Raw genomic sequence first — 15,929 nt, forward strand, 5'->3', positions numbered from 1 at the left:
AAAGACACAAACTACACAGGAGTTGACACAAACCAGGAACCAATACCGAAAGAGAATTTACAATTTCATTCACAATCATGTAATTCATGACGATCACTTATATCATTCAGAAAAAGCAGGATGAAACATATTTTTCTAATTTTAGATAAATTTACTAAACTTATGCAATTATATCCATAAAAATCGACCTCAGAAGCATTTAAATGTTTAAATAATTATTTTCGCATATAGTAGACCTAGAAGAATTATTAGCAATCGCGGAAGTTAGTACACTTTCAGTAAATTTACTACAATTTTTAAAAAATTACATATCCAACACATATTAATAGCAGTAGGTTTCACGAACAAATGGACGGAAAAAATAAATCTATTTATCATTCCAATGATCAAGAGACACGGTAGTGGCAAGTGAACGCGTAGCGCGAGCCCGACCGTGTTCTTTACGCGAGTACGCGACTTGCGAGCACCTGAGATTATCGCATCTCAGAAACGGCTAAACCAATCAAGATATAAGGCTCAATCAAAAGCTTGAGGTCGATTTATATAAGAAAACTTTATTTTCCTCTACGTACTTTATCGGAAGATATCACGACAAAAAATGTCAAAATTTCCATTTAAGATACGTCATCGTCGTCATTGTCAACATTGTAGGTATTTCTACGGGTGCCGGCATAAGAGACAAAATTCCATCTCGCGTATCTATTATCATGTGGCGTTCGCGTTGTGATTATAGCACCGTGTATAAGTTACGTGGGTCGCTAATAGCTAGCTCGCGCCACGAGTCAGATCGCGTTAAGTAATTTTTTTTTGTTTTGATAGTTTAATGTGTCTGATCTGCTACTGTTTTGCTTAATGATAACTTTTGTTTGCTGGTTCGATGTAGGGCGTGTTTGATTAAGACCCAAAAACTTGTTCGTAATTTTCTTATGGTGGTTTATTAAAATGAGCGTTTCCTACACGTGTCGAGTTGCGACGTGGATATATAAGAGAGCTTTCTAGAGAGAGATGCGCGCGCCGAAGAAGCCGGGTAAACGACGAGAGAGACCGAAGTCCCACGAACATGCGCGAGCCAGCGACCGATCGATGGATGCAGTCGATAACCATTGAGTGACAGAGAACGAACCTGTCATACTGCGGCCGATAATAACTGCGCGAAGAAATGAATTTATCGTACACCGCCCGCCTTGAAAGGAGCTCTTTCAAAAAATGAAAAACAATACGAAACGCAAAGTTAGTTCGTAACTCAGTAATTATACAATAGTGGAAATAACTAAAATACAAAATAAGGCAAAATGAACTGCCATAACTTGACATAAAAATAATAATTAAGAATAAGCAAGGCTTTACAGCGTCTTAGACAAAATATTGCTACATTCTTCTGTTGGCAAGATAGCCAATCGCGACAATGGTCGAACGAGTGTTCCCTTGTTGGTTCGTAGAGTAGCTGAGCGGGCTATGCCATCCTCTCCTGGATGGATCTTCTCTACTCGACCCCTCAGCCATTGAAGTGGAGCAAGTCCGGGTTGTTTTATCAGGGCAAGTTGTCCCACCTTCAGCTGATCGCCCTTTGAGGTGGGCCATTTGTGCCGTTGCTGTAATTGGTGCAGATAGTCTTGGCTCCAGCGCCTCCAAAAATGCTGTCGGAGTTGGTCAGTGAGCTGCCATCTAGTGAGTCTATTCATGTTGACATTCTCCAAGCTGTGGCACGGAAGACTGTTAAGTGTGTCGCCAATAAGGAAATGACCAGGAGAAATAAAACTGAGATCATTTGGATCAGTGCTTAAAGGAATCAAAGGACGGGAGTTGAGGATTGCCTCGATTTCGCATAAAGTCGTTTGTAATTCCTCAAAGGTTAAGGCAACGGTCCCTACTATTCGATATAAGTGAAACTTGATCGATTTTACTCCTGCCTCCCAAATTCCGCCGAAGTGGGGGGCGTTGGGAGGTATAAAGGTCCACGATATTTTAGAGTCCTGCGCGTAATTATGGATACTATCCTTTACTTCTTGTTTTCGTAAAAATTCATAGATTTCTGATAATTGTCGAGACGCACCAACAAAGGTGGTGCCGTTATCCGAAAAAATAGAACTGGGCTTGCCCCTTCGAGATACAAATCGCCTCAAGGCCGCAAGAAAGGCGTCGGAGGTCAAGTCACTCACAAGTTCAATGTGGATAGCCTTGGTCGCGAAGCAAACAAAGATGCAGACGTATGATTTCATATGACGAGCGTTTCGTCGTTTACCATCTCGTATGGTCAGCGGTCCCGCATAGTCAATACCACAGGTAGTAAATGGCCTAGATGGCTTAACTCTGGGAGCGGGTAGATTTCCCATTTTAGCTACGGAGTTTGATGGATTGCATTTGAAGCAGATGACGCATTGTTTGATTATTTTTCGTGTAATAGAGCGTATGCCCAAAGGCCAGAACAATTGACGAGTCGCGGCCATGGTACCTTGGAGGCCAGCGTGTAAATTACGTATGTGTGTGTTTTTTATTATAAGCTCAGTTAAAATATGATGCTTGGGCAACAAAATCGGATGCTTCGCATCGTAGGAAAGTTCGGAATTCCTTAGTCTCCCACCTACCCTTATTAAATTGTTATCATCTAGGAAAGGCGATAGAGATAGTAAATGACTTGATGATTTTAATGGTTGGTTATTCCTTAAACAATCAATTTCTTGTGAGAATGTACTGTGCTGAACTGCGCGGCAAATGATCATCAATGCAGCGGATGCTTCTTGATGCGTAATTGATTTGCTAACATACGAGCCCCGTAAACGGAACTTAATGACCCTTAGACAATAGGCTACTATGCGACATATTTTGTCGATATTAGAAAATTTATTCAACAACGAACTGATTGGTAATAGGCTTATAGTGGAAGAAAGCGTGGTTGCTCCTTTTAGCTCAGGCATGTCGGATTCCTGAATTTTCGGCGTGGTCTCAGTGACAGGCCACTTTGATTCCCTGTGCTTGAGAAAGGGAGGGCCGGACCACCACAAATCGCATGTTATTAGTTCCTTAGAATTTAGGCCGCGGGACAACACATCTGCGGGATTTAGTGTTGATTGTATGTGATGCCAGTCAGTAATCTCAGTCAATCGCTGGATTTCTCCGACGCGGTTGGCCACAAATACTGACCATTTTCTGGAGGCGGATGCGATCCAGTTTAATGTGATGGTCGAATCTGACCATAGGAAAAGCTTGACGTTTGCCAGCTCGACAGACGACCTTACCTTGTGGACTAATTGGGCGAGGAGCATGGCTGCGCACAATTCTAGGCGTGGAAGAGAAGTTGCCTTGAGAGGCGCAACACGAGCCTTGGAGCACAATAGTTCTGTTCGAAATTCGCCCTTTGATGTGTACGAGCGAAGATAGATGCACGCGCCATATGCTCGTTGGCTGGCGTCAGCGAAGCCATGCAATTGGAGATGCGAGGTGTCGTTACTGAATTTTACGCAACGACTTATGCTTAAAGTATTTAGACTGACTAATTCTGACTTGAATTGACTCCATTTCGACAGAATAGATGGGAAAACGGGCTCGTCCCACTGTAGATTTTGTTGCCATAGCTCCTGCATCAGCAATTTTGGAATGATTATTACAGGGCCAATCAACCCAAGAGGATCAAACACCTTGGCTATCTCTGATAGCAACTCACGTTTAGTAAGAGATTTATGATTGCCAGTATCTTGAGCATTATACCGCAATGAATCAGTCGAAGGATTCCAGAGTGTTCCGAGTATCTTGCAGTTGAGCGTTTTGTCAAGAGACAAGTTAGATTCCATTGTGTCATGCAGCCCAGAAAGAATGCGGCAGTTATTGGAGGCCCACTTTGCGAGGTGGAATCCTCCTTTCCCAAGAAGTTGAATGAGCTCGTCCCTTAATCTTATGCATTCGTCAATTGACGTGCCACCCGTTAGCACGTCATCGACGTAAAAATCGCGTAACATGCATTGGGAAGCTAACGGATAATCATTTTTGTACAAATCAGCTAGATATTTGAGTGCCCTCGTGGCCAGATACGATGCGGAAGAGGTTCCGTACGTCACGGTTTTTAATTCGAAAATCTGAAGTGGATCAGAAGAGTTATCACGCCAGAATATTCGCTGCAATTGCGTTTGAGATGGATCGATGAGCACCTGGCGGTACATTTTTATTATGTCCGCTGTGATAACAAACGGAAGAGTGCGGAAGCGCAACAGAATAGAGATAAGATCCTGTTGGATTACAGGCCCGACTCTCAGGGCATTGTTGAGTGAGATTCCTGTGGGACCTTTGCATGAACCATCGAACACGACCCTCAATTTGGTGCTACTGCTGTCAGGCTTAATCACGCAATGGTGCGGTAAATAGAAAACCGGCAATTCAGTGTTCGCGGGTTCCTCGGTTTCGATGGGTGTCATGTGACCTAATTGCACGTACTCGTGCATAAATTGGGCGTAATCACGCTTCAATATTGGCCGAAAATCAAGCTTCCTTTCTATTTTGTAGAAACGATGTAAAGCAATGGCTCTAGTATCGCTTATCGAATTTACTTTATTGTCCTTGATAGGTAGCTTCACGACTATTCGTCCCTCAGGATTGCGCGTTACGTTCTGAGTAAAATGATGTTCGCATTCCATTTCCTCTATGGTAAAAGGATCGGATAGATGCGGAGGTTCCTCAATGCGCCAGAACTGGCTGAGTTGATTTGACAATTCTTCGTTTGTAATGGACAAATGAAGCGTGTTTACATGGGAGTTTTTACTGTTAGTGGTGAATCCACCTGCCAGGATCCACCCGAGTTTAGTTTGTTGAAGTATTGGGTGGCCGGGTGATATCTTAATTTGATTCGGGCAGACTAATTCCCAGAATACTTCGACTCCTAGTAACAAATCAACATCATCTGAAACATGAAAGTTAGGATCAGCTAACCTTATGTGGCTGGGTACTTGTAGTTTGGATTTGTCTATTGATCGAGATGGGAGCCTTTCTGTTATTTTATCTGTGACAATACATTTGATATTTGTGCGATAATTGGTGGCACGCGATTGAAACGTCAATTGTACGATATGACTCGACTTGCTAATTGTACCATTAATTCCCGATACGACTATGTCTGTTGTCTGAGTGGGAAGTTGTAATCTTTTTACAAAGGAGCTTGATATAAGATTTGCTTGGGATCCGTTATCTAGTAACGTTCTGCATCTCTGCCCGCATCCGTATCGATCCAAGACGTCCACTACTGCGGTGGATAATAACGTGATCCTGCTACACGAAGTTGACGTGCAAGTAGTAACAGAATTAGTGATAGCCTCGACCTGAGACGGCTCTAAAGCCGTATTTGAAGATTGAGAATTGTTGGTTTCTTTTGCCTTTAAATGGAGCAACGAGTTGTGCCGCTCACTGCAGAACTTGCAATGGCCCGATTTGCATGTTGGGGCAGAATGATTTGTCGAACGCAAGCAATTGAGACATAATTTTAACTTACGTGCCTTGGATATGCGCTCAGGAATTGTTAATTTGAGAAAATCCGCACAGTAATAGATTAAGTGATCTTCCTTGCAATAATTACACTGCGACTTAACTGTGGCAGCATGCGTGCCCTGCCTTTTAATATTTATGCGACCTTGAGTCGACGTGCCTCCAACCGGCTTGACAGGTGCTTCAAGCACTTCACATCTGTGATGCAAGAAGGCCATAAATTGTTTCAGTGTGGGTATTTCCCTTTCCTTGAGCGACGTTCGCCATTGGCGCGCTGTTCCTGAGTTCAACTTGGAACTTAATATGTAAATAATCAAGTCGTCCCACGTGTCCGCTGGACGCTTGAGAGCTTTCAATGCACGAATATGTCGAGCCGTACCATCTGCTATTTGACGCAGATCGTTCGCGTTCTCTTTCACCATTGTGGGCAATTCAAAAATAGCCTGGATGTGCGCTTGAACTAAGACTTTAACGTTATTGTAGCGTTCCTTGAGGAGATCCCACGCTATGTCGTAGTTTTGGTTGGACAATTCTATTGAACTTATAACCTCTGCAGCATTGCCTGTCAATGATGCCTTAAGGTATTGAAATTTTTGAACGTCGCTCAAGGAATTATTGTTATGTATGACTGATTGAAAGTTGTCGTGGAATGCAAACCACTCTTCATAGCTACCTGAAAATTGAAGCAAGTTTAGTTTTGGTAATTGAACGGCCGTTGCCGATTCTTCTTGTAAATTAGCCGTGGGGGTTGCATTCGCAACATTTCTATGACCACCGTTGTCGGCGCCGCCCGCCAATACCTTTATTTTTGCAGCTAAATCATAAAATGCACACTCGAATGATTCACGATCTTGATCTTCCACGAGGGACTCTATTTGCGTTTGAATTTTGTTATACTCTGTCCAATACTGATCGAGTTTGACTTGCCTAACCTCCAAAGCGGCCGATACAGCCGTCGTTACCTCGGTAATTGTATCAACATAGTTTTTTATTCGCGTGCATGACGCTTTTACAGTCGCACGCATTCGTTTTAGAGCGTTAATGTCGTCCGTCATTGTCGATAAACAACGAAATCAAGCAAATTTAGGATGTGAGAAGTAAGGTTAATTGGCGACGACACACGGTGTCTTCCTACCTTGTGTAGCTTCGTCTGCGCCGTCGATGTGGCTGCGAGGCCTCAACTGCTGCCGCTGGGAATCGTGTCCTGTTGTCTTGTTTCGTCCTTGAAATGGAGATCGTCTCGTGCTGGATCACTTCGTCTCTTTCGTTCCTGTACTCGACGATGTCGTCGATAATTTCTAGTGCATAGGAACCGGGAGGCGAAGGAGTTGGCTTCACAAATGCCGTCGATGACGTCTTATGGTGCAGAGGCCGAAATGCGAAGGAATATTGTTGATCCTTCTATCAGTTTCTCGATCGTTGCAACTCTAATGGCTGCTCACGTGCTTCTTAGGAACGCAGCGTCTGCCGTAGAATCCGCCGTATGGACGGATCCGGCTCGAAGGACCAAAGATGTTTTGCTTAATGATAACTTTTGTTTGCTGGTTCGATGTAGGGCGTGTTTGATTAAGACCCAAAAACTTGTTCGTAATTTTCTTATGGTGGTTTATTAAAATGAGCGTTTCCTACACGTGTCGAGTTGCGACGTGGATATATAAGAGAGCTTTCTAGAGAGAGATGCGCGCGCCGAAGAAGCCGGGTAAACGACGAGAGAGACCGAAGTCCCACGAACATGCGCGAGCCAGCGACCGATCGATGGATGCAGTCGATAACCATTGAGTGACAGAGAACGAACCTGTCATACTGCGGCCGATAATAACTGCGCGAAGAAATGAATTTATCGTACAGCTACAGATATATGACACGTATGACTCTTATCTCAAACTCTTTCACTGGTTTTACTACACTGACTGTTATGTAGATATGTGTATGTTATGTGTCGTATATATGTAGATGAGTCAGTACGAATGAGTGTAAGTGTATGTTTATGTGTATGTGTTTGTCCGCATTGTAATGAGCTCGGGTCCGCATAGGTTTGCTTAGCCCAAATGACAGTACGGTACGGTCACCCCTGCGCGGCGTTAAGTGATGTACAGTGTGAGGTTATGTTAAGGTTATTTATGGCAGTTTCGTAAAGTAGTGCATTGCTATACCGTCAGGTGTGTCTTTTAACAATAATTTTAATTGTAATCTTTTTATGAAAATTTCAAGTTGTAATTAATTTCGAGAAGCATAATAGTAGTGCGCTAGAAGTAACGCGCAGCATCAAATCATTAATTCGCTGTTAGTGACGCATAGCGTGAGACTGGCGCAATTTCGTCCGCTTTTGTGTTCGCATCTTACCGAAGAAGATTCGGCTGGTCAGTACCGTTGGTATGAAAATGTGTGCGCGAGCTGATTAACCGAGGGTCCATAGGAAAAGCCGGACATCATAGCAGCAGTGAGTTATTTGTTTTACACTATTGTAAAATCGCAAGTCCGAATGAAACGGTAAAAAACTAGATCAATTATGTTGTGTCCTCTGACCAAAAGATGTATCGGTCTTGAACAGTTTTAACACGAGCAGCGACCATAGAATAATCAGAACAAAAACAACAATAAATCTCCGAACAGAAATAAAGAAGATGGTCAAAAGAAAACAGACCACCCAAACGCGATCTGAAACCTAGAGAAAAAAAGTACCAAAAACACCTGTCTCGCAAGTTGAGCTTAAAAAAGAACTGCAAAGACTTTTCCCAAATGAATAGAAAGCAAGGATGGTTTAAGATGTGCATGTAGCGATTAAACAAACCTGCGTTAAAGAGACAAACTTCCAGCAAACTAGAACCTAAGACAATCGCTTTGATCGAGTTATGAGAAACTACCAACCGAGAGCGCGAAATATGAACAGATTTGCAAGCATGTAAAAAAGGCCATTAGAAAAGATGTCGATCCTACAACACAGAGCAGATTCAAGACGCAATCAAAGACAATCTAAATACGAAAGTTCTAAAATCTAAACTGAGGAATGGAAATGGCAGAATAAACTGCATGAGAAATGAAAACGGTACCCTTCTATATGAGAAACACCAAATAATGAAGGTCATCTAAAAATTCTATAAAGAGCTATACGAAAAACGAGTCCCAACACCATGAAAACAACAGCCGGAACAGAAAGTCGTAAACGTAGGATCTGGGGAAACACCGGAAATTACAAAAGAAACTCAGCAGCGATAACATAAGTGAAAGAATAGAAAAAACCCAGACGAAAACAGAATTACGGGCGAGATGATTAAAGGAGAAGACACAGCGCTTGAAAATGCACTGTGAAAATGCACTTATACCACTCTTCAATTCTTTTATACTCATCTGAATAAAAAATTACATATTCTATATATCTATTAACAATCTGAAAAACTTTTTACCAAAATTAAGCTAGTCCTATACTTTAAAAAGGTCTTCTTCAGATTTGAGTGCAAAGCATCGAACTTTGTGTATTAAGTAAACTTCCGTGAGTGTATTGCGAACTGAGAACTGTTTTTGCAAATTCACCGAATTTGTCACTGCTCAAGAAGACATCAGCCGAAGACTGCACAGCCTCCACCTCAACGCAAAATCGGGACGAAATTCAAAGATACTGACCTAGGTAAATTTGCCTCCATCAATCGTTATTTTCCTTTATGTCAGGCCTTTATGTGCACGATGAAATGACTTCTTAAAAACTTCCTCACGTGCCTCCAAATCTTCCTTTAATTTTTTCCTTTTAGCATCAAATTATCTGCTGCGTTCTTTTGCTTGGTTCCTGGCAGCAACAGCTTGATCATAGACTGCTGTGACCTTCGCATCAGTTAATATCTCCAATATGCGTAAGAGCTTCTGAAATAACTCAGCAGCTCTAGGATTATCCGGAATTTTGTGCGGATGGCAGGTCAAAGCTTTATTTCGATATGCTTCTTTTATCTCTGATATGAAAGCATCTGATGCGACACCAAGAAACCCATACAAATCTAAATGACATTGGGAAAGACCCGATGTTCTTCTTAGAGCAGGAAAATAGACTGAAAAGCAAGTACGGGTACGACGACCGCCAGCTACGCGGGCTTCCCGAGCTGTTAAAGAAAGAGGCCCTCCTATGGTGCCGAAACAATCGACAGAACTGGGAAACATCAGACGACTTTGTCTGAGATTTTCGCAAATATTACTTGCCACACCGGTATCTAACACAGCTCCGGCGCAAAATATAAGCCCGCACCCAGCAAAACGGCAGCAAAGAAAAAAATCATGTTCAGAAAGACTTAATTGCAAAAAATTTTGTGATTTTTACGATGAGCAAATTTGAGCTGCATAATATTAAACTAAATTTCTGTACTGCGGGATTATCCGAGAAAAAAATAGATGCACCCAATCCACCGTCAGTTAGCTTTGTCAATATAAACGTTCAGAGTCCACCGCACAACGACAGCAGTAAAACATAATGCAAATCATTACAATATGAACCGTGGTACATAAAAATCGTGGTAAATGTTTGATCATGATAAATCACGATAAATTTAATAAGAATGAGAAACTCTTTAATCGACATGGTTAATCAGTTGATATGAAAAGACTAAAAGTAACCTTCAACAATCTTGGATTCAAAGTTAAAGTTTTAAATAATTTCAAGCGTCGTGAAATTTTTATAGAAATAAAAAAAGCAAGTCAAATAAATCACAATGACAGTGATTGTTTATGTGTCGTTGTTCTCACGCATACAAACAGCGAAACTTTTTATTATAAAAATTTGCGCCACGCTATCGATCGCGTATTACATATACAAAATTTAAGTAAAACCATGATGAAAAAATTCAGAGTGTAAAAATTCTAAAAATTCCAGAAAAATTGTAAAAATCCACGATTTTTCCCTGATATTTGCAGATTTATAAAATCCCCTGACAATTCCTGGTTTCCAGATTTTCATAACCGCTGGACACCCTGTAGCATAATAGATCCAAGTTTGGATGTTATGAACACTGAGGATAATGTACTAACAACAAAAAGACATCAGAAAAAAAGCGGATCAAATCCAGATTTCCATGACCGCTGGACAACCTGCAGAATAATGGATCTAAATTCGGAAGTTACGAACACAGAGAATAATGTACAGAGTATAATTCGTTAGACGCCGATCGTCCTTGTTACTACGAGCGTTGCTAAAGGCGCAAAGACAAACTTAACTATGCCCATATAAAACCTAGGAGTGGCGTGACATAAATAGACGGAAACAAACCCCGTCTATTACCGATTTCACCGTGCCACCAGTGCTAATCTGTATGATCTGTGACAGTAATTACATCTCCTCGTCGAAATTCCAACTCACCAGGCTCTTGCCGTGCAAAATCATAGAGTGCTTGCACAAAATACTCCTCGGGGACCATGTCACGTAGCTTAACGTCTTACGATCGAGAAACGGATGCTGTACGATGGTATTCCACCAGTTCATTGAGGCTGTTGAATTTGACAACCCAGAGAAAGAACTTGCCCTAAGCGTCTCTTAATACTTTGAAGTGCTGTACATCATCAAAGCACTTTACAAATAAAGAGAAATCACCAAAAAAGCTTTCACTGATTCTGATCAAAAAGGCACTTTCGTGTTTGTTCATCAATAATCTTTCGGCATCTGCTCTGGTTATCCTGCCATAGTACCAGTGGCTTTTCATCCGAATGTAATTACTTGGTATACGCCCTTCTCTAGAATCCAATTCAGCTCTGTACCAATTCATATTACCTTCCATATTTAGAATCTTTAGGACTTGGAGCCTACGAAAGCTGAGCTCGTCCTCCGCGGTTGCCGTAAAGTCGTGCTTTGCTATCGCCTCCATATTCTGTCCTCCGAGAATCGACGGAGTCGACGAGAAATGTGTTCCGCTGCTGCTGGAGAGCAAGAGGACGCTCACTATACAATCCCTCGTCTCGTTAGACGGCCGTTCCCGGTTTCCGTACCGTGGACAGCGTGGACGTGGAGAGACGCAAAAATCAAAGTGCTGCGCTGCGTTCCCAACGTGAGGGCAGTGAGAAATTACACTTGAGAAAGAAAGAAAAACAAAAAGAAAAGAAGAAAAAGAAAAACGGAGGTAAATGTCTGGACAAAGAAAATAAAAGGAATGAATAGCAAAAGCGCTTGTGTGCGGATACGATCGACGAATGGTGCAAACGCACGCACGCACGCACGCACGCACGTATGCACGCACGTACGTACGCATGCGAGACGATGCGCACAACTGGCAATATATTTATTTTAAAAGTATTATGAAGAAAAATTCATAAAAAATTTCTTCACGCACAGCCGTTCCCAATAAATTTCCCTGTTTTAAAGTCTTAAAGTCTAGAAACTCAGCATCGAATTTATTTTATATCGCTACGAATCGTAACCACACTGAATTGTACACAACAAACTATCATAAGCAATCGTGCGTACTATCGCAACTACTGCTACTGACACTAGAAGAACACCCATTGCACCCTCGAGAATAGATAGTCCCAGCACCCATTGATCAAAGATTAATCTTGGTCGTCGATCAATGCGGACTCTATCTTCTTTCGAGGACAGTCCCAGCACCCATTGCTCGAAGTTCGAACGAGAACGTCGAACAATGCGGACTCTGCCTTCGAAAGTAGATAGTCCCAGCACCCATTGATCGAAGATTAATCTTGGTCGTCGACCAATGCGGACTCTATCTTCTTTCGAGGACAGTCCCAGCACCCATTGTTCGAAGTTCGAACGAGAACGTCGAACAATGCGGACTCTGCCTTCGAAAGTAGATAGTCCCAGCACCCATTGATCGAAGATTAATCTTGGTCGTCGACCAATGCGGACTCTATCTTCTTTCGAGGACAATCCCAGCACCCATTGTTCGAAGTTCGAACGAGAACGTCGAACAATGCGGACTCTGCCTTCGAAAGTAGATAGTCCCAGCACCCATTGATCGAAGATTAATCTTGGTCGTCGACCAATGCGGACTCTTCTTATCTTCTTTCGAGGACAGTCCCAGCACCCATTGTTCGAAGTTCGAACGAGAACGTCGAACAATGCGGACTCTGCCTTCGAAAGTAGATAGTCCCAGCACCCATTGATCGAAGATTAATCTTGGTCGTCGACCAATGCGGACTCTATCTTCTTTCGAGGACAGTCCCAGCACCCATTGCTCGAAGCTCGAAGGAGAACGTCGAACAATGCGGACTCTGCCTTTGAAAGTAGATAGTCCCAGCACCCATTGATCGAAGATTAATCTTGGTTGTCGACCACTGCGGACTCTATCTTCTTTCGAGAACAGTCCCAGCACCCATTGCTCGAAGCTCGAACGTCGAACAATGCGGACTCTGTCCTTGAAAGTAGATAGTCCCAGCACCCATTGATCGAAGATTAATCTTAATTGTCGACCAATACGGACTTTATCTTCTTTCGAGGTCAGTACCAGCATCCATTACTCGAAGCTTGATCGAGAATGTCGAACAATGCCAAATCTGTCCTTGAAAGCAGATGGTCTCGGCACCATTGGTCAAATAACTTAATCAAATAGTTATTAAAAACTAAATTTATAGACCAATCTTAAGTTCAAGAATCATCTTAATTCTAGCCACGAGCAGACTTAAGACTTTACTTAACCAATGAAGTATCGACGTCTCAAGAGTGTTTTTAAGATGGATCTTGAATAAGATCAATCTATGAATTCCGTCCTAATATTCGTTTCTTTTATATTTTTGCCGTTGGAAACTTGAATTTAAAATGAAATGCTCTTTCGACGAAAAGAATTTTGCTAACTAATGTGAATGTAGAAAATATGAAAAATGTTTGCCTGTTTCTCCATATTTTCTACATAAAATACCAATTCAATGTTCTACGAGTTTAATTTTTCAGAAACGCATTTTCTGGATTGACAATGTTTTGTATGCAGTTATATTGTATACGTATATTTGTATATTGTAAAATACATTTTTATTGTAAAGGAAAGTTCAGACTTTGGTAAAAAAAACAGAAAGCAGAAACCGATAAAGACGATATGTGTAAATTAACAGATTAGCAGAAAACAAAAACTGTTGACTACCAACACGATTGTTTTTCTGCTTTTTGATTTTTTGCCAAGGTCTGAATTCCTCTAAAAAAAAAAGAGGTACTTTAGTAAAAAGTATTACGAAAGAAAGTGTGTGAGAAGAGGAGAAAGACTGTGCGATATAAATAATACATAGAGTATGCGATGTATTCAATTTTGACAAGTGTTTGTAATAATTACATTATTAAGTAATCGTTTTATATCATTTGAAATAGAAGGGGGAAAAGAGAGGAAGAAGGAAATAGAAGAAGAGGACAAAGAATGAGATGAGTGGAAGAAAAGTGAAGAGAGAAAAGAGAAGGAGAGAGGAAGAACAGGGGAAAAGAGTAGGGGGAGAGAATATTGGAAATTAGAGGGACGAGAAGGGGAGGGAGAGTAAGAATGTAGAGGTCGCAAAATGGCCAGGTCGCGTAGGTGGGGCTGTGACTTATGAGATGTAATATATTTTTTATAGGATAATTGACGGTATAAGATATGTAATGTATTATTAGATGAGACTGCAAACCCCGAGGGGACGCAGTATAATAAATATCTATCTTATATCATTTGAAATATAAACAATTGCACTGTAAATGTTATCGTTTAAAATGTTACCATTGTAAAGTTTTATATTTTCCAGAATATATTAAATTATAATTTAAAATGTGTTTTATTTGTAAATATTAATTAATAAATATATAAAAATAGATATTTAAAAAAAATTCTAAAACTGGTCTTCAAGATGTATAAAAGACATCTATAAGATATCTTATATAAGTCTTTCAGATTTCTAAAAGAAGTCTTTTAGATATCTAAGTATTGTTTAAAATGTCTTTTAGATTTCTTCAAGATGTCTTTTAGATGTCTTTAAGATGTCTTTTAGATATCTTTGACATCTTTAAGTGTCTATAAGATGTCTTTTAGATATCGCCAGATATCTGAAACAGGTCTCAAACTGTTGCATAAGACATCTTTTAGATCACGAAAAGGTATCTTTTCGTAAAAAATGTAAGATACCGCAAGAAATCGCAAGATGTCTTTTAGAAATCTAAAAGCCATCTTTTTGTCTATATGGGTAGTGACGAAAATGACTTGCTATTAAAAGAAAATCCGTGAAAAATTCCGAAGATCGAAAACTTTGTTCAAGTGGTGGAAGTGAAAAAAGTACATGAAACTACATAATGTGTGAAATTTACAATGGATAGTAAAATATAAAAATAAAATAAACCTATTAGTACCTATTAGTGAACACGACCCAACTATTGGACAAAATGATAAAATATAAGTAATAAACTTTTGCTGATATTTATAATTTCAAATAAATTTGTTATAATTTTTAATATTTTAATTAAATATTATTTACAAATTAAGTATTTCATAATTTATTTATATTGAAAATATTGTTAGAAAAAAAATTTCAAAAATATTACAACAGCAACGAGTAAAAGAAATTATTATGTAACTAAAAGCTTTAGGACTTGAGATTTTTTTTAAGATTATAAATAATTTAAATTTTGACATTTTTTAATATTGATGATACATTGTGACGTAACGCGTCCGGTCGCGTTCGTCACAAGGGCGTAAGCTCGACCGAGGGGGTCGATTTGGGGCTCCTCCTCGCCGAGTCGAGGGGGACGTGACTTTGTTTTACGTTTATTTCTTTCTTTTCTAGTTTCCGCGTTACCGTATCAGATTAATTAGGGTATTTAGGACTAAGGCGCCGAGTGAGGGCTTAATTTTGGTTGTACCACTAACGGAGGAGGAGCAGCCATCGGGGGAAAAGTATCGCGAGAAGTCGACAGTAGGCGAGGTGTCCCGCGCAGAGTTTCCCCGCCGAGCCGTGCACCGAGCCCGGCTGATTATTACCGCCCTGAGCCGCCTGGATACCGCCGCCCTGAGGATACCGTGGCAGAAATTGTACCGCCTAGCAACAGGAAAGATTCATGAGAGGAATCATGCCGAGGGCACGCCACCGGGCTGCAAACCGGGGGAGCGACCGTCAAGCTGTCATCCGCCGCCACGTAGATCGGTTTGGTCACGGCATGGCCAGCCGGGCTGACCGAAAATGGCAGAGCGCTAACACTCGCCTCGGCGGAAGTCGTCACGCGCGGACCACGAGGCGGTTCGAGAGGCGATGCGGCGCCGCATGAGATCGAGGCGTGCGGATCGACCGAAAATCGAAGCACGCGCATGCGCGGCGGCTCGAGCCGGCCGGCGCGGGACCGGAGCTCCTCACTGTTCGGCACGCCGTGACTGTGTTCACTTGCAGAGGACGAGCCCCAGATACCGATCGTTACCGAAGACTTCGAGGACCAGGACTCCGTTCGCTTTGTAAGGCCAACACTCGGCAGCCAGCGATTAAGTAAGATTCGGGAAGGGCGGTCAAACCTCGTGCGGGACCGGATACCGGATACCGTC

At 41.5% G+C, this 15,929-nt stretch overlaps 1 protein-coding gene and 1 pseudogene across 1 annotated transcript; both read right to left on the reverse strand.

The window, feature by feature from the left end:
* Positions 1–1,343: 1,343 nt before the first annotated feature.
* LOC118648482 lies at positions 1,344–6,521 on the reverse strand. The gene has a single exon (XM_036294795.1). It carries the CDS (start codon positions 6,519–6,521, stop codon positions 1,344–1,346), a length of 5,178 nt encoding a protein of 1,725 aa, XP_036150688.1.
* A 4,111-nt stretch (positions 6,522–10,632) lies between these two features.
* LOC118648483 lies at positions 10,633–11,705 on the reverse strand (annotated as a pseudogene).
* Between the last annotated feature and the right edge of the window lie 4,224 nt (positions 11,706–15,929).

This window comes from Monomorium pharaonis, unplaced genomic scaffold, assembly GCF_013373865.1.
Source record: "Monomorium pharaonis isolate MP-MQ-018 unplaced genomic scaffold, ASM1337386v2 scaffold_463, whole genome shotgun sequence".
Classification (NCBI taxonomy): Eukaryota; Metazoa; Arthropoda; class Insecta; order Hymenoptera; family Formicidae; genus Monomorium; species Monomorium pharaonis.